This window comes from Columba livia, chromosome 5, assembly GCF_036013475.1.
Source record: "Columba livia isolate bColLiv1 breed racing homer chromosome 5, bColLiv1.pat.W.v2, whole genome shotgun sequence".
Classification (NCBI taxonomy): domain Eukaryota; kingdom Metazoa; phylum Chordata; class Aves; order Columbiformes; family Columbidae; genus Columba; species Columba livia.
The window spans coordinates 11941885-11965134 of NC_088606.1; the positions used below are offsets into that span (position 1 = coordinate 11941885).

The 23250-nt window shown below is 44.5% G+C and overlaps 1 protein-coding gene across 2 annotated transcripts in view; it reads right to left on the minus strand.

Moving 5' to 3' along the window:
* Nucleotides 1-23250, minus strand: part of RCOR1 (REST corepressor 1) — an 84843-nt gene that overhangs the window by 10379 nt on the left and 51214 nt on the right. For both annotated transcript variants that reach the window (XM_065063440.1, XM_065063441.1), the window contains 4 exons: nucleotides 13630-13682; nucleotides 9640-9801; nucleotides 6880-6998; nucleotides 3229-3307 (listed from right to left, as the gene is read on the minus strand). In XM_065063440.1, coding sequence (XP_064919512.1) covers nucleotides 3229-3307; nucleotides 6880-6998; nucleotides 9640-9801; nucleotides 13630-13682 — 413 coding nt within the window. The remainder of the gene's footprint in view (nucleotides 1-3228; nucleotides 3308-6879; nucleotides 6999-9639; nucleotides 9802-13629; nucleotides 13683-23250) is intronic.

The following is a 23250-nucleotide window of genomic DNA, read 5'->3' on the forward strand; positions in this document are numbered from 1 at the left end:
ATTTGCAGCTACATGTAGTTTTTACACAGTTTGCAGCATTTGCTCATTAGTGAGCATTAAAACACTCACATTCAAATCCACATGAGGCTGAGCACAAAGCCCCATGTAATCATGAGGCTCTGCCTCCCAAAGACTGGAAGACCCCAGCACAGCTGCTGGCAGATAAAAACTTGCAACCTCTTCATGGGCTCAACAGCCAGAGCCACATGGGAGCAGCAATGTGGACAACTGCCTGTTCTCAACATTTTTTTATTCCCCCTTTTAGTGCCAATGACTCTGTGAGAGATGATGCCTAAGGCAAGCCCAGGAGCAAGAAGTAACTATTGCTGTTGCAGGATGGATATCCTATTTCTTTTTGCAGAAGGGAGTGGGGAGCAGGAGAAACCAGACTGGTTTAGCTATGTAGATGTGAGGTAAGCTCAGTGCTTCACAAGTGAGCACTTTGATAACTGAGCCAGGTAAATTATTCAACACAGATAGACATTTCAGATTTATTCATATTTCATCTACATAGAGAATTTCACAGGATGATGCAGTAATGCCTCGCCACAGATTCAGGCTGTAAATTGACCAACGTGCAACACCTGCAGTGCAAATATCCCAGAAGCCTCAATATTAAGGAAAAATGAAAGCAGTTTCAAATTATTATTTTACACAGTTCAAAGAATATGAAGCTCTTTTGTGCTGTGGACAAGAAGCCAGAAAGCCTGAGCTCCAGCAGAATGGTTTTTGACAGCTCCACATGCCTCTAGGCCCCAGTGATATTGCATAGACTCTCTAAACTCGAACGCCAACCCCATCTTGGAAACTCTTGCTTTGCTGGCCACACATGTCTGTAGAAGTAAATCAATTCATGAAAAACAGAGAAAATTAAAATGTAGATATTTAACAGTGCTTCTCTGTTTATTTAGATATTGCCACTGCTATCCAGCACACTTCAGTCTTACAAACCACTTAATACAAAGTTCCCTTCCCCAGATTTCCAAGTGTAAAGAGAAAAGACCAAGCTATCTCAAGCTATGTAAAAGCTGAGACGAAGCGGGAGGTGCTTCCAGGAACAGGGAAGATGCGGAGAAAGCAGCTCTAGTTCATGACCTCAGTATTATAAAGTCACTGTCTGAGGAAACCTGCACTAACACTGAAAGTACCTTAAAAAAAGGGAAGATTCCCCCTTCAATGATCCCCAAAAGAGGAAACAATGACAGATTTCAGATACTCTGAGAAATCCCAGTATTACTTGGCAAGTCATACAGTAACTGACATGTCTCAGAGCTGGAAAAACCATCTCTGCGGGAATCGGACAGGGAGGTTCTTTACGGTAAGAGTCCTGGGGTAGTGGAACCGTCACCACCCCTGCACATCTAAAATGTAACCATCACAAAATACCTGCTTGCTCTCAAGGCATTTTCAATCAGCCCCAGGCTCAGGTACTGCAAAATCACATCAAACAAACAGGCTACACAGGTTATCAGCTTCATTTCACCCACCAGAAAAGCCCCCACAGTGCCTGTCATTGCATATGCAGCCAGACTGCACGTGCTCCTTGAGCTCTGGTCACCTCTTTCTGATTGGTTGAAGTGCCAGGGCCTCTGTTAGCGTGACAGGGAGGGCAGGCAGCCTCCTTGCATACAAGACTTTCTACAGCAATGTCTTGATGGCATCTGTCAGCCATCTGCTCCGGTTTGGCCTTACAACAGAGACAGCCAAGCTGGCAAAGAACCCTTCTCTCTTCGGCAGCAAGTTCAGAGCATGCCAGCATTGGTAGGGAAGGAAGCAATCATCAAGGGGACTGAAAGGAGCTCTCTTACAGATGCAAGCTTTCAAAGAGCTTATGGAAAAATCTAAGCTTGAACACATCAGAATAATGGGAAATGGGATTATAGTATTAATTATTTACAGTGGAGAGCTGCAGCATATGCAGCTGCAACTTAGGCCAGTGAGAACCTTTCCGGTTTGGGTATTGCTGAGGTTTTTGAGAACTCAGCTTCTTGTAAGGGTGACCGCGAGTGGCTTCACATCTGTTGTGCTCCTAGGAAGTCATCAAGGATGCCAGCTCCTTCGGTGGAAGCAACGGCTCGGCTTTTCTGGAATGTCTAGAGAGCACCCTGGCACGGGTGAAGAACAGACTAGAGTGCTGTGATCTCTCAGTTATTTCCATTCAAAATAATTTATTACGGGAATTAACCTCACTGACAGTGACTGGCAAAGCAGCTCCTTTAGGCCCTTGGTTTTGCCTGTGTGCAAGCATGTTTTCAAATAATTCTAGTATTTTTTTTTCCTACATATACCCTTAAAAAAACCCAGAAAGACAACAACCATGAAAGAGAAATCAGGCTACGAGAAATCAGGAAAGGGAGCTACTTCAAGGAGTGAAGGCCTTAAGGTAAACATCTTCCTGTAGCACTAACTCACACATACAACCCATGCTTCTGCTAAACGGCAAAGCTTTTTGATTTAGTAATAACCAGCAGGTTATACACATGAAAATAAAAGCATACACTTTCCTGTTAAGCACCACAGACTGTATTTTCAAAACTATTGCATTTGTGTGGCTCTATTTTTACCTAGAACTGTTTGCCTGCTCAAAATGAAATACTTGAAGTGAGGTGCCAGTGCTACATTTTAAGTAGAAAAAATACTCTGGGCATAACAACAGGCTAAGGCCCCTCTGACAGACAAAATGAACTGGCCACACGAAAGCTTTCTCCTCTACTGGTCACCACTGGTTACATTCCTAGTGCTACTGAAATCCTGAGAACTATCGCTGAAGATTTCAGTACATCAGTAATTTAACTTAGAATCTAAGGCATAGATAAATACACTCTTGCTAGTCTACCTTGAACAGATTAAAGGACATATTTTCCCTCCACCAAGCTAACTCAGTGGGGACACTGAGTGCTTCTACTCCATCTCCATACAGTTAGGTTGATCTAAACCACCACTGACGGTGGTTCAAGCTAGCACAGCCAGGCTTGAATCAAAGAGACTAGAAAGCTTCGCATAGTACGTTATCATGCGATGGTAAAGGCTTAAATTTTCCCAGCTCCATCTATAACAACTTATTTGTCTATGCTTGTCTTGATCTAAGAATAATTCTGAAGACAATTCTTTTCTTGTACGACAACTATACAATGCACAAATAAAGAAAATTAGATACTGTCAGCTTCTACATGAAGCAGCTCGTAAGTAAACACTTTCATTTGTACAGTAGTAAGAAAAGAATTGTACCTCCTTTTTGCTCTCCTTGTTTTGTTCAACTTCTATATCAATAGGGTTATTTCCATTTGCTTCATCCATTTCATCCTCACTGGAAAACAAAAGCAAGCAACACTGTATTAGTTTGTGAGGCACTCTTTTTTTCATAAAGAGCATGCTAAAAGAAATGTATGGGTGCAACAGCAAGTCCAACAGCTTTCCTTAGTTTTATTGGGTTTTTTATGCGGTTGGGGTGAGGTGTTTTTGGTTCGGGTTTTTTGTTTATTTGGTTTTGGTTTAAGTCAATAAATCCTTAATTGTAAAGATACTATGGACCATGTCTTGTAAAGAAAGACTTCTCCATAGTGTACTTAGGCAGAATAAGTCTGCTCAAATGAAGGCAAAATACATGAAACCAATTGCAGAAGTTATCTTTTAAAGAACATGGGACATTGAGAATTTAACTTTAGGCAAACTGAGACAGAAACAAAGAATTACAGAAAGCAGCTAAAACACATATTTCATATAACTCCTTAACATTTAGCAAAATAGCCAGGCACAAGATGAACTCCCCCAAGAACAAGCATAAAAAAATGTGGTCCTTTGTTTTCTTTTGTTTGTTTGTGGTTTTTGTTTGTTTAGTTTGGGGGTGTGTGATTGTTTTGTTTTGTTTTCCAGTGACAGCCTCACATTTCATTCTCTCCTGGAAAAGAAAGAGAGGTTATCAGTTACAGAACAATAATAGGCATGAAACTGGGGCCGTATCAATAGTGACTCTGGCACACCTGGCCAGTTTGGCTTCATTGGAATTTTAATCAGACATTAAATCAAATATATTTTCATCATTTAGAATTTTTGTACTGTACACAACTAAAGTTAATTGCACCATTTGGGATGATGCCCAGAAGAGGAAGAAATACGGAAAAAAAAAAAAAAAAGGCTTTGATTAGGTCAGCTTTTTTTTAAATTATTAATCAATTTTTTCATGTCAAACTTTATATAGCCTGGGCCGAGGAACTCGGGCTGGTGCAGGCAGGTGACAGCGGCAGCACACGGCGGGGCTGCGCAGAGAAACCCCAGGAGAAGCTGTGCCGGGCTGCTGGGGCGCTGGGCTGCGTTGGGAGGAATTGGGGACAGCAGGCACGGCGGGGACTCTGAGCACGGCGGCGGTACCAGGGCTCACTCGCAGCCGTCCCCATGCTGCAGTGACCTCCTGTGCAGAAATACCCCAAGGAGGAACGTGCCGCTGGGTGGTTTGAGCTGGAGTCTGTCTCCACAGGAGCAGTCACTTGTACAAGCCGCTGCTGCTCTCGCAGGCTGCCTGGCTCACCAGCTGATACACAAGGCATTTAGTTCATGTAATCATGATGCCAGAGAATAAACTCACAAGAACTCCCTCCCAGGGCTGCACACATGAAACTCATCAGCTACAACTAAGAAGAGTCACCGAAAACCTGGTCCCAAATGTACTGGGAGCTATTTTAGTGACAAACTTGAGGAGCTGGGGAATTTCCCTGCGAAACCACAGAAGAGATACAGCAGCATTTGACTGAGATACCTCAGACTGCCTCTCCAAAAAAGCTTCTTTGTGTTCTCACCTAGGTTCAAATTTCAGCCTTTCTGCAAAGGGCAAAGCGCCACAGGCTTCACTGTGGTCATAGTTTGCTCTTCTATTCCAGCAAGTTCCCTAGATATGAGCTAGACCAAAATCCACCCGCTCATTTCTGCCATTTTAGACATTGATACTATTAATTGAAGAACATTTCTGAAGTTTTTCAAACACACAATGGCACATTACGACCTCAAAATCTGGGCACCCCAAACTCACACAGCTTTATTTCCATGCCCCGCAAGGCTGCACCAACAAATCCTTTGGGGGTGTAGAGCTCTGACTATTTTACGTAATGGAGGGGAAGAAGGGAAATCAAACACCAAGCTGATGGCCTGGTGCTTAGCATGCTGCAGACGCAAACCAAATTAGACATTTCCAATCCAGCTGCCTTCCTCACAGGTTACACAATTACAGCATACAGCAGCCCATAGTTCTTTCCCAATCACCAGATGGTCTGAGGTGCTGCTTTTCCCAGCAAACAGGCATAGATACCAGAGAGGTGTATTTCCAAATTGCAGTAATTTCATTTATGAGCAAAAAGCAAAGATAGAGAAGTAGTATTAAATGTAGTCTAAGACAAACACATACTTCTTTTAAGAGATTTTTCTACCCCCCTCATAAATTAGTAGGAAAGTTAAAAAAAAAAAAAGGCAGGAGGGGGAGAAGGAAATAAATCCAAACAGCCTTGCAGAGAAAGGAAAAGAAGAGAACAGAAAGAGAGACTCAGGTCAAAGAAAGCCAATGAAATACTGGACAAGTTAGCTGGTAGTATTCTCCCTGGCCCTGCCTGCTAGGCAAGCATTGCTGATCTAGTGGAGAGATGGGAGAGGCTGAGTGACTCACTGGCGTAGTACTGCTCAACCCTGGAAACACGTTTCTTCCCCCTTCCCAAACAGGGCTCACTCATATACCCTAGAGCCAGCGTACAGCTCCTGGAGAAGTGCTAGAGCAGCAAGTCCTTTGAGGGAAAAGCTGCTGCAGAACTTTGCACCATTATGCTAGGAGTTTTCCAAAGCCAAGCACACCCCAAATTTGGTCTGCAAATACATTAACTGCATCTTAGAGCAGGCTGAGAAGGCACCTGCAGCAAGCCGATGGATTTGCTGCTGTTCGAGTGCTTGGTTTTCTCCCCACACGCACCTGAGGTCACCACTTTTCTGAGGCCCTTGTCAGCTCCAGAATCAGGTAAAGTCAGCAAGTGGCAGTTCTAACTGTATAGATGCCTCCAGCAATACGCACAAGGCCACTGCGTGACCCACCTTCAAGGGTTTGCAGGGGTATCCAGGAGGGTGAACTTGCAGACAAAGCTACACAATCAGGAGTCAAGCTCATCTCCTGAAGCTCAGTGGCAGTACCTCCCTAACACCACCACCCTCCCCCAAATCCTAATGTACCCAGCTCTCCTTGGGACACCTCTGCCAGAGAACTCAACTTTCCCTGCGCTACCCTCTTCTCAGTCACTCAAAAATATGGCCTTAACTTCATCTTTCTCAAGGAACAGGGCATTGGCTTGACAGCCTTATACTAGTAACAGTTTTCCAAGGACAAAGCAGGGGAAGTGTGTGCGCATATGCACAGTCTGAGGGGTTCTGCACCGGAGCCTGTTCCTCATCAGCTGCGTGTTCTCACTCTACTGAGCATCACATGGTGGAAACAACAGCAGATTTCTAGCTCTTTCATTACCTCCTTTTACTGTCCTGCTTATCAGCTTTTCTGGCTCTGCTGACAACAGTGCCAATCAGCTTGTAAACAGTTTTAATTCCATTTTCTCCACCCTCAAGCAGCATCAGAGAAAAAGCTTCTAAAGTGATGGGACAGCAATCACTGCACTAGAGGGCAATCGGGAATTATACAGTGTTGAAAAAGGGAGAACACCTAACTGCCAACAGTTTCCTTTTGGCTTTAAGCAAAGTAACACATGCACAGCAGGGAAGATGGGTGGGGAAAGAAGGTGCGGTACCAGGAAACATTTTGGGGGAAATCCTACATGTGGTTTCTTACAAGCTAACAGGAATCTCTGAGAGAGTCTAAAGAAATCAGTGTGCGTCAAGCCTTTCTGCTTGCAAACCTACCTTTCCTCACGTTCCCTTTTTTGTTTACGAGCATGACGGTCCATCACGCTAGTTTTAGTCCTTGTCTTCTTCCAGGAGTAGTAAAATTTCACCAGGCTGGCTATTGATTTGTCAGGAAGCTGTAAATTAAACATGTATCCTTTTATATGTTTATATGTAAAGTATCCCCAGGAGTTCACACACAATCAGTCTGGTTTTGTCAAGAAACATCTGATCTCTCTACCTTGATTCTCTCAAAGGCTCGAGTAAGGCAGTTCTGCAGCCTTTCCAAAAATTATCTGCGGGGGAGTGCTTTGGGTTAGTGCCAACTATTTAGGACATCAAAATCTTTAAGAGCATCTCAGCAAGCCTCCATTCACCAGCCAGGTAGCTGGTTCCCTTCAGAATAGAGGAACATAGCAAGAGCAAATCCAAAATGAGGCCCGGAAACTGAGATAACAGTTTTAAAAGCCAGCAGAGGCATGTGTAAGCAATCACAGTAACTGCAGGCTACATCCTAAGCATATCTTTGAAATTTGGTTAAAAAGCCTTATTCACACCATTCACATGAAGAAGTCTATTCAAAGGTCTCAACAAGAGATGTTTTCAAAAGATGAAATGTTACTGTATGCTGACATGAGGATATGGGAAAAACACGAGTCTCAGATTTTTCTATCTGCCCTCTTACACTAATGCCATTGCCCAGTAGCCATGAATGAAAAGTCTGTCTCCAAAAAGCATAAAACTACATTAAGACTAATTCTCTACTTCACAGGTAGTCTGCATGGATGTTCTTACACAGGACTTCCACAAGGTAGAAGTCCAGACTTTCTTGCTGATAAAATATATTTTAGGTAAGTGTCTGATTCAGCTTGGAGGGCAGGACAGATTGTGAGGAAAACAAAACTGTGAGCAAGAGCCAGATCTCTCTTATTCAGATACTGCAGTTTAAGCCTTCACTTGAGATAAACTTGGTTCCCAGACTGCAGGTTGACTTTAGGTCCTAATAATGGCACCAGAACTACCAACCTGGCCCACAGGTGCACACAGGCATAAATCTGTCTGTGCTGGGAAAGCACAGGCACTGTGTCCATGTTGTGGTGCCAGCAGCCATGCAGCAGGCTGGTATGCTGGAATTAAAGACTTCCATAGAACAAACTCGGGGACAAGGCGATACGTGACAAACATCAACTTGGCTACAAACACTTGGCTACATCAAACAAGTTGACTACATCAACTTGGCTAAGGGTGCCAAAATATCAGAACCAGCTCCAGTAAATCACGTAACTTACTTTTAGTTCTCTGGCTTTGATTATTTTCCCCTCAGTTTCAAGCTGCACTGGTGCTAATGGGGCAGCATATAAAACTAACTAACATGCTCCCGAGCCATTGATTCCTGTCCCCTGCTAAACACAAAGCTTCATGCCATTTAATTCCTCTCACACAGTATGGCTTTTCTGGGAGCAACAGTAAAAAAATATCATTACCTAGGGAACAGTGCATGAGCTTGGCATCCCTGTATTGGAATGCACTTCACTCAGGGACAGAGTCATGCTTCTGCACATAAACTGAATTGAGAATTTCTTGCTTCGGCATTTAACCAAGCAACAGGACAGGCTTTATGTTCTCTGTCTTCCCCAGGACATTCTCCTCCCCCTTTCTTTCCCCCGCTACATAAGAACAGAGGAATAAAGAAGGAAACAGCTTTACTCTTCAGAAGTCCACAACTCTCCGGTCTATATCAGCTGTCCATAGTGTGTGCAAGCCCCAGCATCTGACCCAAGGGAGTGGGAGACCCTAGGACTCCCAGAACATTTGGAAACAAACACTAGTGAAGGAACATTCAAAGAGGACATGAGGAAAATGAGCCACTCCCTGCCACCCTTTTGAAAAGGGACCTGGCAGTTTTGCCTCATACTTAGTTGCCTTTTGCTTTTCAGCAGGATCAGCAACATAGACCTTCACACGTGCTTTAAAGAGGCTGAACAGACTGCAGCAGCCTAGGCTCACTTCAAAGGGTCACAACCAACATAACCAGCTCCTGCTGGAACACTCAAGAGGCACTTTACTGAAGGAGAGCAAAGAACAAAGGCTAGTTCCCACCCAGGTGATGAACCACTTAAAGAAACTCTCAAGATATAATTAATAAAAAAATGTTACATCCCATCCTCTCCCTCTTTTGAAATAAAGTTGTACACACCCCAGTAGTTCCCTTTCAGGCTGAAACCTACCCTTGAATTTTTCAACTACAGTTTTAAAAAATATCACTACTAACTGAAAGCAAAGGACTGAATACTTGCAATGATGTATAAACCTCCACCACAGCATCCACTGACAGTCCCAAATCACATTAAGCACAAACTTCACAGTCAAATAAAATGAATTCCTAAAAAGCAGGCTGTAAGAAAGAAAATCAACTTTGCAGAGAGATGATCTTTACTTTGTGTGTGGTTGGGCACGTGTGTACAGACCATGCCTGAACTCCAGCTGAGACAAACACTACCATGGCACGCAGGGGACTGACTGAAAACTGTAATTTCCAACCAAAAGAATTGCACAGACAAAGTTTATCTTGAATCTTTAAAGCACTTCAGGAAAACACCTCTACTGAGACTCTGGAGGCAGTGTTCTTCCTTTCTATTCACAGGATTATTTTTCTTCTCACATTCCCTTTGGCCTGTTCTCTCCCCAAGAGCATTAGACAGGAGTGCAGCACAATCAGCACTGAAGATGACGGTCCAACCGACTGCTCTGTTTTTCCATTCCTGTGACACCACTTACCATCTGCTGGATCCTGTGAAAGGTTTTCCCATGGAAACTGAAGGCCTGTTCAAACAAGACCTTGTCTTCCACTGTCCACTCATCTGGGAACGGAGTAAAGTTTGGCAGATCTGCCAAAGACTTCTCGATGTTGTGCTTGTGCCAAAACAGCATCCCAAGGGCCTAGAAATAACAAGGACACCAAAGGGACAATTGTAACCACAAGAAACACTACTATATGCATGCTAAGGGAGAGTCACAGCATTTTTCTCAGGCAACACATTAGATGAATGTAATTCTCACCTATATCAGACACTTTCCTGTGTGCAAGAAACCTGGAATCTGAACCCCATCCTGACGGGTTGTGAAGACCAAATTTATCCAAACCACACAGGTAGTAATGTAATAAGAGAGCAACAACAGAAAGGAGGGAGAAGAAAACTGAAGAAATTACTCCAATGTTACTGATCGTGGTGTGCACAGGAAAGCTAAGCAAAGACTTGGGAAGACTACCTAAAAACCAGGCTGGACTAGAATGAAGCCTCTCACCAGCGAGTGCAACTAGGAGGATGGTCTAGTTGACTGGGGGCTGGTTAAGTGGCTCTTTCTGATGGCAAGGGGGAAAAGTGAGAAAGGATGAGGGAAGATCTGGAAGAAAGAAAGGCAGAGAACATGCACAACCTTGACTTGTTGCTAAAGTGTCCCTGGCCTGCAGGAGGAAAAATTCTTGCTTGTTTTGTGCACTCACTGCACTTCACCACCTGCAAACCGTCCTCCTCCCACTGTCCAAGATGCTCACTCACAGCCACCCCTCTCCCAGGGGTGCGCAGCCCCTGTGCGTTATGACACACCACTACATCTGGCATGCCAGCCACCACTGCCAGTCATTTTGGGAAGGCCTAACTCTGCAGAACTAAAATCCAGCCTTTTGCAATGGCTGTAAAGTGAAAACAATCTGTAACATGCTGAGTAAAACATGAGAGTAACCTGCTTGCCATATGCAAACTCAGCTTTGGTTTCACAGCCACAGTTACCCTCATCTAGTAGTTTCGCCCTGGCTGCTCAGAGCTACAAAATCCCTCCAAACTCGGGGTTTCCCCAGTATGCTTTGCTATGCAAAAAGCACTTCCTTTATGGGATCTTGCTCCCTTGAGATTCTGCAGAGAGTAGGCATACAAATTAGTGTTATCCAAGATCTTGTCCTGGCCCTCCCAGCCTCTCGGTGCTGCACAGGCACTCTCTGCTCCTTTTCTCCACCGTGCAGAACACGAAGCAATCTTGGTTGCAGTGCAGTCACTTGAGATGTCACAGCAGCCACTTGTGTCCATCCACTCTGGCAAGCATGAGGCCAAATAAACTATTTTGCAGTCATGAAGGACTGAGTTTTCTCTCCCCTGCCATTCCCCACAGCTTCAGGCATGAGCTATACCAAATATCCCTGTGAGAAAGCAAGGGAAAAGCAAGGAGGGAGACATTTTGGGAGGGCACAGCAGTGTTAAATACCACCAAGGTGCTAGCAACAGCTGAGAGGACAGCTGCTTGCACAAAACGAAAGGTAAACAAAAAGGTTTTCCTTATCAGTTTGTTTAACAGGAGAGCAGCACTCCTCCTCTGCTCCATGCTGCCCTAGGAGAGCTCTGCACTCATCCACAGGCAAGTACACAGCTTTTCCAGCCTCCTTTGTCCCAGGGCATCTGACAGGGGCTGGCAAGAGAGCACAGCACCCAGCCAGATTTGCTGCCATGCTCCCAAAAGCCTGTGACTGCCACAGCTCAGCACAACCACCTACTGCAGTTTGCCCACACCAGCTGAAGCGCGTTTGCCCTCGACCTGGCGAGGCTGCAGGGACTCGCCCCAGCACAGCCCCGATTCTCCAGCCAACAGCAGGGCGTTCGGCCACAGGCACAGGGAGAGAAAGGAAAGAGCTATGGGAGCCACGAGCGGCGCAGATGCAGCCAGCTGGATGGTAAAGCTGCTGCACAGAGGAGTGCCGGTGCGTGCCCCAGCCACCCTGCCAGGCAGCTCGTCCCTCCCATCAACAAACTGGCAAGTCTTAGTCTGCAAAGGTAGGTTTTGGGCAGGAGGCACAGACAGAAGAATGGGGAATCTCTGCGTGATGACTGTCAGCCAAGCCACCTGCACAGGGGTCCAAAGAGAATGGCTGTCAGGCATGTGTAAGAAAGGGCCACTTTGGCCAGCAAAGCCCAGAGACAGTGGCCAAATGCTGAAGCAAGCTGTGACTGGCTTCCAGGGAGTCCACATCGGCTTGTCCAGTTACCCAGCCCACAGCAACCCTGACAATACCTGCTGAGAAGTGTCCCTTGGTGGCACAACAAGTCATCCTGATTTGAAAGCCTTGACACTTGACCCTGTGACACAAAGTGAGTACATGCCTTCCAGAGTGACACAAGATAGAACCTCTCCAGTTATTCCTGGAAGTGCCTCGCTTAGCTGTCTAGGAAATCCTAAAGGACGTGGGAATATTAACTCCAGAGTATTACGTGAGAGTACTAGGGAAGGAATGAGAAATTTTTTAGAAGGAGGGACATTTTTTACAAGCTGCTCAGCCACTTGACATCCTGGTATGGCAATTCCCATAACTTCCAGACACAGAGGAAGTGAGAAAAACTGGGAGAAAGACTTGAAGGCATGAGTGGGAGGTCTGCATTTCTGACATGAAAATGAATGCAAATCTCTGTTAGCCAAATCTAAATTTTGCAAAACAGAAGAATTCAGTGTTTTTTAAAAATTTGCAAGCTTCATTTTGATCAGTCTTCACTCTCCAAACAACACTTCTCCACTAAAATAATGAAATCCATTTTTATTACCCTGAGACCATCTCTTTTGGCAAATAATACCCACAATATCCAATACTAGAATATATGCCTCCCAAGTGAAATGCAAGGTACCACCCTTATTTTCATTGAAGTCTGCAGCCTTTTGGTGTCTTCGTGTACCTTTTATTTCTGTTTCCTGCTCTTAAAAACTATAAATATCAAGTCTGATCATTCCTGGATTTGCTGGAAATTTTGTTGGCTATCTCAACTTCAACATTCTTGTTCTACAAGAAGTCATTTTGAGCGTGAGTACCAACCACTGAAAGTCTGACTCAAAGACAACAGCAGGGTCATTTAAATAGAAACCCTTGCCCATTCAAATCACTGGTTTCTGTGCTCATGGCCTTTACCTAAATAATTTCATTAACTTTCAAGTTTGCACAGAAGCCCTCCATAGAGACAGCACGTGATTTGCCAATACAGTAAGTCATGAAACTCCCCACCTTCCCTTTCCAGGCAAGGAGGAAACTCCACAGAATTCAGAAGTGCTTCCCAGGCACAGGTCTACTTGTCTCCCTGTTGAAATTGATGTTATTTACATGGTGAAGATTAGCACCCAGCCCTAGACCATGTGGAATAAAGGAGAGGTCTGCTCCTCAGACCAGGATTTCCATTCCTCGGCTAAAGGCACCAGCTAACCTCATCCACTGCTACCACACCAACATCTGAGGTGCTCATCTAACGAAATACAAAATGATTTTCAGCATGGGTTTAAGGTAATTAACCAGAGATATTGGTTTGCTTCAGAAAAGCATATAATGGTTCAATAGCTCATTAATAACTGCAAAGACATCCATGAAGCAGAGATGAAGCAGTCGACTGGAAACTGCAATGCAATCAGGCAGCTGTCCAAAGACAAGCCAATCTTTTTAATGTTATTTAGGGGTTCTGAAAGTGTTCAAGACATAGTCACCATAGGAAGCAAAATACTCATGTCCAAACTCCACTAGAATTACAATGGTTTTGTTTTTCTTCTTTTCACACTTGATGTAAAACTAGGGATGAACTCCATATCCCTGGGGCACAGGGTACAACTAGGAACAGTCAGGCTTTGGAGAAGCGGGAAAGGAGAAAACAGATGGTACAGAAGAAGCAGTTCTAGGCAGGCACTTTAAGTCATGTCTTAATACCTGCTGAAAAAGATTTTAAAATAAACTATTCAAAAGGTTGTTACCTGCTCCATATTGTATCCATGCTTCTCTTTAGCAATGGCAATATATTCGTCCACTGAAAAACAAAGAGAAGGCATGAGAGCATTTCATATATATCTTCTCTTCTTCCCAGTCTAAAACCCAGTACTGCAGCTCTGACTTCAGTCATGGTCATTGCATCCTCCACACATCTCAGAATATTATATACATATAATAACATTATATGTCACCAAAACTGTAGACATGAATGTCTCAGCTACCTTTAAAAAATAAATCCCCCAAAACAGTTGGTTTCTTATGAACAAAACCCCCCAGACACAATCCATATGTTCCAATACTGCCAGACTCCTGGTGTTGCACAACCACTGCAGATATCTTGGCAATTTTTTCAGCCCTTATGCCTCAGCAGTTTTCATCTTGGACCAAACCCCATCTCTATATATCATTAAGCCCCCACAAGCTCTTAACCTTTACAATATGAAGATGTCCAAAGGACTTATATTTTGTATAAATGGGACTAAAACCAATATGTCTCTTTCAGTATGACTGAGCTTGTATTATATCTATCAGCTCCCACTGAGAGGACTAGATCAAAGCACCAGTGGTAGTGTTCTGAAGTCTGTGCCCTTGTGCTTGGTCATTATTAAACTCACTGTAATGTTAATGACACCCTTGGAAAAGAATAGAAGCTAAAAGGTGAGATTCCTGCTTCATCTAATGGAGAAGATGATGCTAGAAGCACTGGTTGTCTTGTAGGATCCCCAAGGTGTCAGTACCCTGAAAGGCTTAGAACCGGTACACAGAGCCAGAATTCTCATTCTTATAAAAATTTTGGACTTAAAGATGAGTCACTTCGCAATGAACTCAAAAATCATTCCCCCCTCCTTCTCTGCAGATACCCAAGGAGGGACGCAAATTCCTGTGCTGAGCACCCGACTGATGGGGAACATGCGCAGCACCCTGGAAGGAAACTGTTCTGTGCGCTCTGCAGCTCGGGAAGCCACATTTCCCACCATCTGGGCCTTAGGATTAACTTCAGCTCTCAAACGTACTTCTCCAATGTTTTTTGTCTTTATCAGAACTCTCGCACGGGGTCTTTGGCATCTAATAACACAGCATTTCTTAAAGTCTTTCAAATTGGGACACTCCTCAGTTCTTCTTTCAGCTGAGCAAACTAAGCAATAAACCCAAAAGTTATTGGGAAAACAGAGGATAGATCAGAAAATGCAGAGCAGGAGAGCAACAGCCTCTTATTTTCAGCTTGTCATCAATACAAAGAAATTTAATCTAGGTACTTAAAGTAAACATCCCTTCTTACTAGACAATATGAGATTTTATATCAATGCCGATCCTTCATTTGGAAAGGAGATGCATTAGTTAATTTTCAAACAAAGGTGTTGCAAAAAAGGGTTTTGTTAAGTGCCATGGAAGTGTCCATGAGAACACTAATACAGCCACAAGTTGTGGCAGGAGAAGAGCATGCAGTAAATACAGACAGTTCCACATCAGCAAGGGCACTCCATGAGGTTCTTGCTTTTCCAAGCTCCCACCTGCACACAACAGGCACTCACAAGGGGCTGACAGACCTGTTTGTTGGACCACATCCTAGATGTGTTCAGTACAAGTTGTATTAGCCCTTTGGAGAAAGGTGTGGCCACAGTCACTCATTTGCACCCCAGCAGCACAAATGCATCTGTCTAAATCAACATATTGTTTCTAAGGACCATACTAAACTGGGATGAAAACTATCCCTTCTTACAAACAACCTTTTCTTGCACAAGGGAAACATAATAAAGTAGTTGTACTGACAGTGGAAGTGATAGAAATTTCTTAGGCTGAAATCACTGCATTGCCTAATTGAACATCCTGATGGTTACCAAAGGGTAGAAACCTTGAAAATCAGCTAAAAAAAAATTGCAAAACCACACCCCAAGGTGAGAACATGATCCAGGAGGACCACACAGGGGAAACAGTGACAGAGAAGGGAACTGCCTCCTCCCCACACACACCAAAGAGGGCAGGGAACATCAGCAGGCTGTGGGCAGAAGAGCGACATCAGATGCTTCCAGATTTTATAACCACACCAAAAACAAAGGCTGCCTCTAAACCCTAAGTGGGGTATTTTCCTGTACTTCAGCTAACTGTTCTCGATTTCCTTAGGACAGGTACTGCACATGCAGTGTTATATATTTTGTCTGAGGGGGAGGTGAAGGAAGAAGGAGGGCAAGGAACTAAATTCTCTGAAGTTCAAGGCTGAATTAAGCTCCTGAATGCTAAGTATTGCTGCATTAACTAGCTCGCTTTCACTGTGGAAAGATCTACAGTTCCTGATTTGACTTCAGCATCTTATCCTTTAATAGATACAGAGAAGAGATGAGGTCCTTCTCCTTTCCAGCATATTACATTTCTTACGCCAGATGCTATAAGCAATGAAAACATACTTCCTTCCCCTTGCTCCCCACCCCCCAAAAAAATCATTACAATATTCTCTCTCCTAAGCAAGAACATTAGCAAGGTTCCCCCATATCAATAGTATTTCTTTTGAGTCAATATAGCACAGAGCCTAACAGTAGACTTTGAGTGATCAGACACTATGAAAGGAAGCAAAATGCATTTCTCGCCATAGTGGGATCTGAAACACTTCAATGTTACACCTCATTGTTACAGAGGAGGAAGAGAAAACAAAAATAAGAAAAAGGCAATAAGGCAGTAAACTGTCCAGGAGGAGCACACAGTGATGCTCCTGCTATACACTAAAAGAGTGTTTGTGGATGAAGGAATAAAGGACAAGGAGTACATCATCGTACTCTACTCTTGGCTTGTTCCCTGCCTGCTTACTGACAATTCAAGCCCATTCTGCTTGTCATTTCTTGGCTAATTGCAGGCTCACTCACTTTGATGCTTGCACCATCTAAGAGGTATGACAGCCCCTTGAGCAATCTTTCTGATTGCTCTTTCTTTACCATCCCCCTCCATATTAAGTGAGCAAGAAAGAGCAAGATACCAGCTGAATCACAGGATCCCTTTAGTCTCCCATACCAGTAAAGCCTGGAATTGCCATAAGCTTAATGCTTCACATGCCACACCAGATAAATAAGCGCCCTCTTCCATCGCTGCCTTCCCCATGCACCTCTAGCAAGCCCAGGGCAGCAGGCACGTGAAATTCTGCTCCACTGCATTTCAGTGGCATTTGGTCACGCTCAGCGTGTAACCCAGCAATCTGTTTAGACATCAGAGTTGTGAGCCAGAGGAGCCTGGGGCGGAAAGCTCTGCTTACACCAGAAGAGACAGTTTGCCAGCACGGCCCTCAGTGGCTTTCCAGAAGAGAGGAGGAGCAGCAAAGCAATCCCATCCTGTTTCTCCCAGCATAAGCTACACCACCATGCACTCTTTCTACCAGTGTAACTTTTCTCCAAACAGGGCAAACAAGAGCATCCTCCCCTCCCACCCACCTCACTCCTCTATGCCAGAACGATATTTAAGCACAAACCAGGCCAGAAAGACAACAACGCTTGAACAGTCGTGTGACACGGGAGATGCATTGCTCCTGTGAAAGCTCTTGTTGCTACTAGAAACCAGATGGGGGGAGGAACAGAGAAGAGAATCATAAACTGGTATTTCTTCACCTATTTGGTTACATTGCACTTGCATTACTCTTGCACTCATTTTAGCTGTGTGGGGGTGAGCGGGACACCTCTGTCTGCCCCGCACCCAAAAAGTAGCGAAGACTGGCCCAGAGAGCCCCTTCCAACAGCCAGTCATGCTCAGGAAGGCAGAAGTAGCACAAAAGGTGGGGACGCAAAGGGAACAGAGACCCACATACACATTGTCACCAGCAAAAAGAAGCAGAAAGTGTGCAGATGACAAAACACACCTCTCCCTAATACACAAAGTGAGGTCTACAGTGAGATGACCAATGACCCTGGGTGTAGCACTAAAACAGCCAAAGAGACGAGGGAAATGGAGGGCAGTGGAAAATGAAGCAAAGAAAGATGCTTCCTCCCTGCCATCTAGAGAGGAGAGTTTCTGACCAAAATGGTGCTGTCAGTCCCCTGAATTTTGTAGTCTTGTTTCCAGCTGTCTTTCTCATACGCTCTTTTCTTCTGCTAACCATCTTCCTGCAAGAATTCATCACTAGAGACAAAAGAAAGGGGACTCTCTTGGCTGACAGAGGGAAGGAGAGACAAAAGCAAACAACTGCATTGCTGATTTTCAGTCCCGCATCCTAGAACAGTGACTTGAGAGATGTAAAACAGGAGCATTAATTTCAGGGGGTGAGGGAACTCTAAAAAGAGAAATGCCTGAAAGCAATGATTCCCCTTATCACCATTTGATCAGAGTAAATGACGTTTGAGTGAGTCTTTTGGGAGAATTTCTCCCCTGTACCCAAATTGCTTCTTAATGACCCCACAAACATATCATATTCAGTGGACTCAGTGACCCCAAGGAGGGTTTGCAGCAGAAAGGAGTGTGCTAAAGCCTATAGAAAGCAACAGGAATGCAGAGGTAGAGCTGTTGCTGCAACCTCAGTTCACCCCTATTACTGGGGTACTGCAGGAGCTCTGAACACTTTGCATATTACGTGATGCAATAGCCTGACAGAACGGGGTGAAATGAGGACAAAAGCAGCAGCCTTCACAGCCTCAGTAATGTGCTTCACAGGGTTTGATCAATGCTGGAACCTGTGAGGAATTCTGGATGCTGCTGTATATCTCCCCCTCCCCTTCATCACCCTTAAGAACAGGGGGGTTGGGGGGAAATACAAAAATCAAGATCCAGAACAAATCAATGTTACATAAAGAAAATAAGAAGCATGGATTAGACACATACATGTGAAATTCTTCCCAATTTCAAAACACAATTACAATAGTACACAAACAACTAAGCAGAGTTTTTGCCTTGGCTGTAAAAAAGAGCAGCTGCATTGCTGTCCTGCTGTCCTCACAGCATCAGTGGAACAATCCTGCCACCTCGTGGTCCCAGCATAGGCGAGGAAGCTGCAAAAAGCACAAGAGTTTGGACAACAAGTGTCTAACAAAAGCCAGCTGCAACAGGAGGCAGGGGGGAGCAGGCAGAGATCAAAGCACTTTTTCTGAGGAGAATCACTTAAAAGAAAGGTTGCACCAGATGATGCTTGTTGTCCCCTTCCAACGTGGTATTCTATGATTCCATGAAAAGAAAATAAAGCCTGCCTATTTAAAAGGGTCTTCTGCCTCTGAAAAGCTGTTTCCTCTTATTCACAAGATGTGATGTGTGTCACAGGCAGGAGAGGAACAGAGAGCTGGAACACAGCCGTGTTTTGTGCCCTGTGCTGCACCCACCTGGGCAGGCATACGGCCCCTTTAACACTGTTTCTAGGAAGAGAGAGCTTTAATTACACAGGCACAAAGACTACTTAAAAATCAGTTCATGCAACTGAAGGCAGAATAGGGCTTAGGTCTCAACCCTGCTGCATATGCAGCAGGTGAGGAAAATGTCTGGATGCAACTGCAAGGCAAAGGAAAACCAACCTTACCTGGAGAAACTTACTTGAACAGGAGCAAGAGAAGATACTCTGCAGCAGGGCAGGGTACCTTGAGTCACAGGACCCACAGTATATTCTCAGCCTCCCACCCACTTAACTCTCTGCAGCTCAAATTTTACTTGTAAATCATCTCATCTACATACCAAGTACCATAGGGTGTCATTGCATTCGAAGTCTCTTTTGGCAGCAGGGCCATGTTAGGCACCCCCAGCCTCCAGCCACCCCCTCCCACCTGGGAGCACAAACATTTGCCTGGACCCCCAGGGAGCCGGACTGGGAAACTGTTCCACCTGAAAACCAACCAACCTCCTCCTGCTGCGTTAGGTCCCTCAACCCAGGTGGCAGTGAAGCCATTCAAGCACTGAGCAGTGGTGGTTGAAAGCATGGGGATGCTCTCACCTAACAGGAGGGACAGGCCCAGGCTCTCCTATCACCAGCCCAGCACAGCGAAAGGACAAGCAGGTGGGCAGGAACACACAGGGCTACGTGAACTAGTACTAGTGAGGCAAGGGCTGCTCCTGGAACCTGGAAACCACAGCTTCAGAGGGCAGAAAACAAGGAATAAAAGAGATTTATCCTTTTAAAAGCTCTGATACCTACCAAAAGCTTCCTTTCTCACACAAAGGCAACCAGTCCCCACCCAAGCAGTGCACACTAATAAGCTAGAAAAGAAACTCTAATTCCACACACACACACACTTTTTATTATTAGTTGGTTTGTTTTTTTTTTTAATACTGCTCTTTGCATGGCCTGCATCTAAGGGCAAGTCCAAAGTTGAATGTCTACTGATGGTTAAAGACCTGACTCATCTGCCTTTCGATTTTGCTATACCAGCAAGAAAGCTGTACAGCAGACACAGGTGTACTGACAAATCTAGCAAAGGCTTTTATATCTTGCCAAAACTACTTTAAACTGTTTGTGAGGAAAGGTCTTTTGCTAGTAGACATTTGTTGCTTTTAAAGCTTTTACCAACATATGCTCATTCCTAAAGTTGCACCCTCAGCTAACACATAAAGAAAAGGCTCACCATGGTGTGTGTATACGTGTGGGTTGGTGTATTAATGAAGGCCATACATGGACATAACAGTATTTAAAAGGGGCCTAATAAGAAAGATGGGGACAGACTTTTTAGCAGGGCTTGTTGTGACAGGTCAAGGGGTAATGGTTTTAAACTAAAGGAGAAGAAATTCTGGCTAGACATGAAGAAATTTTTTTTACAATGAGGGTGGTAAAACACTGACCCAGGTTGCCCAGAGAGGTGGTGGATGCCCCATCCCTGGAGACAATTCAAGGCCAGGCTGGACGGGGCTCTGAGCAACCTGATCTGGTAGGAGATGTCCCTGCTCATTGCAGGAGGGTTGGACTAGATAAGCTTTGAAGGTCCCTTCCAATCCAAACTATTCTGTGGTTCTTTGATAAATCCAGCACATGGTAGCTTCTGGCAGAAAGGGAATACTTATTCCCACATATGACCTTCCAAGACAGAGACAGGAAGCCACAGACAGGATAAATGCACAGAATACACACCCAAACAAAGTGAGTTTACAGCACAACAGCTCTTTGCATTATTCAGCACAGCGCTCTCAATTCAGTCCAAGGAGCCCTAAAGCCAGATTTATTCTGCTGTCAAACCATGGCTTGAGTTAACTCTGACAGGTTATAGCCTCAGATTATATACTTCAACTACAGGCAGCAACATGCCCAAGCAATGCAAGTAGCAACATTATCAATACAGTTGTGACAAGGGGTAGAATATATATTAAAAAAACAACTTGATCAAATGTTTCACAGCAGGAGATGGTAACCTGGATGAGAAGAAACCTCCCTCATGCAGATTTTCTTACAGAATTTTTTTCTTATTGCTCTCCTTGAGAATGCCTGATCCAGTGCATCCTTTCCAAAAGCCAGATTCACTAATTCAAAAAAAACAGTTTGACACACGCTGATATCAGAGTCAGTATGGAGACCAGAGATTCAGACTACTAGCAGTCTTATACGAGGCTTTGGTACTCTACCTCGGAACATTTCATCCATGTCATGCTATATACGCTGAAATTCTTGGTCTGTAAAATAGCACAGACTACCATAAAGCTTGGTCAAGCAACCTGCTGCCAACCAGATTCAAAATACACCAAGGAATATCCAGACTCCAAGACCTCTAAAGAGGGTGAAGCCTTCCACAAGGCCCATTTTCCATCCTCCACAAGATTCTGAAAGCTCATGTCTAAACCCAGAACTGTTATATTCCCTGATGTAGTAGGAATACAAACTAACAAAAGTACTGTATCAGAGCCAGGTTTCCTAAACAGCACGGGTAACCACTATTCCACGACACGGGGTCTTTGTGCAGGATAAGGGCACACACACAAGAGGCGTGTGGGAGCAGAAAAGCCCTCAGGTTAAATTACAGCTCATTATTATTGTAACTATAATAAAGCCAGTGACAAAAGCACAGAAGCCATGCTGACCCTCTTTATAATGGACAGAAAAGCAAAAGAAGTGACAGGTTTGGCCCCTAGCTACCTCCTGGAAGGATGTCACTTGGGCAGAAAGGAAGCATCAGGCAAGCCAGCAGGCAGTGAAAGGAAGGAGACAAGTCAGAGTCAGGCAGAGGAGCTGCCCTCAGTAGATGTGCCAAGAGTCAGGAGCTGCCACAGATGAGAGAGACAGCCAGCCAGCCTCCAGCTGTAATCACCCACATCCAGCTCCTCAGCAGCTGCCACAGGAGAACCCCCTGATCCTGAATGGTGAGTGGGTCAGGTCACAAAAGCACCACTTGCTATTTCAGTTATTTCTTGCAGCCAATCCCCTCACTTCCAAGCCCAGCTGTATGAGCAACATAATAGTCTCAGCAACTCAGGCAGCCTCCGCACTTGTGAATAAGTTGCACGAAACTTGTTTCCAGCAAAATCAGATGAACAATGATAGGGACTAAATGGAGGCAGCTTGATGTCAGAGAGGAGCTAATCCTTCAGTTGTATTTTCTGAAGTATTACTGAGATGCTTTTGTTGCTTCTACATCTACAGTTAAAAACCTATTTTCAGATGTTTGGGGTTGTTCCCCTTCTGAGAAGGCAATGGCCTTTCCATAACTCCACTCACTGCACTACTGCACCTGCGTACTAAGAATGAAAAAAATAGGTATCCAACTTGCTTTGAAAGACCCCATTTTCCTCACTTTCACATCAGCTGGATGTGAACAAGTTAGTGGGAAGCAGAACAGAGACAGGACAAACACTTCCAACGCACAGAGCGCTGCACAGCCTAAGGGAACAGCTTATCTCAAGAGCAGCCGTGGCTCTGCCCCTGCTGTCCGCCCCAGCCCTCTCCTCAAGCCTCCTGCAAGAACAGTTCGGCTGCTTGATTCAGCAGCTGCTTAACCACTTAATAAGGCAGGCCATAAACTAAGGCAACACAAACAAGCACGTACTGCAGGTTTAGGTGCAGCAGTTCACGAAATTCCCAGTACCTTACCCCACACAACATGAGATCCTGGACAATAAACAGGTTTAGGTGAAGAGCCCTTTCTCCACCAGAGATCAGAAGCTACCTACAGACAAACTCACAGGGATTACTCCACTGTAGGCAGGGACTAACACTCAACACATCCATTCTTGCACTTGCTTACTTCCTACAAGTCTGAAACCAAAGAGATGCAAAGAAGTGTTTTTGACCCCACCAAGCAGTCTATGCAGAAAGACAGCAAGCTTACACAGCCAGATCATGGACAGTAAGTATAATCTCTATAGTAGACTCAAAACAGAAGTATTAGTGTTATGTTGACTGATATTAAGGTATTCAAAAATACATTAAATTAAGTCAATTTAGAAAAAGTCAAGTTACAGACCCACACAGCACATGCTGAAACGTGGATTACATACAGGCCTTCGGCCTTCAAAGCTGATCCTAAGAGACTGAGTGGAAAAGTCTACAATAAACCAGTGTCTCTAACTAGATCCTGGAGCATCAGTGGTCACACTTTTAAAGCCAAGATTTAGAAGCCCAGTCCTCACTGAGAACTTATTACGCTTTACTACTGATGTTTGCAGTGCTAGAAAATTCACCACTACCCTATCATAATATGAATCTGCATGAGAAGCACATGATGGGGAAAGTAACT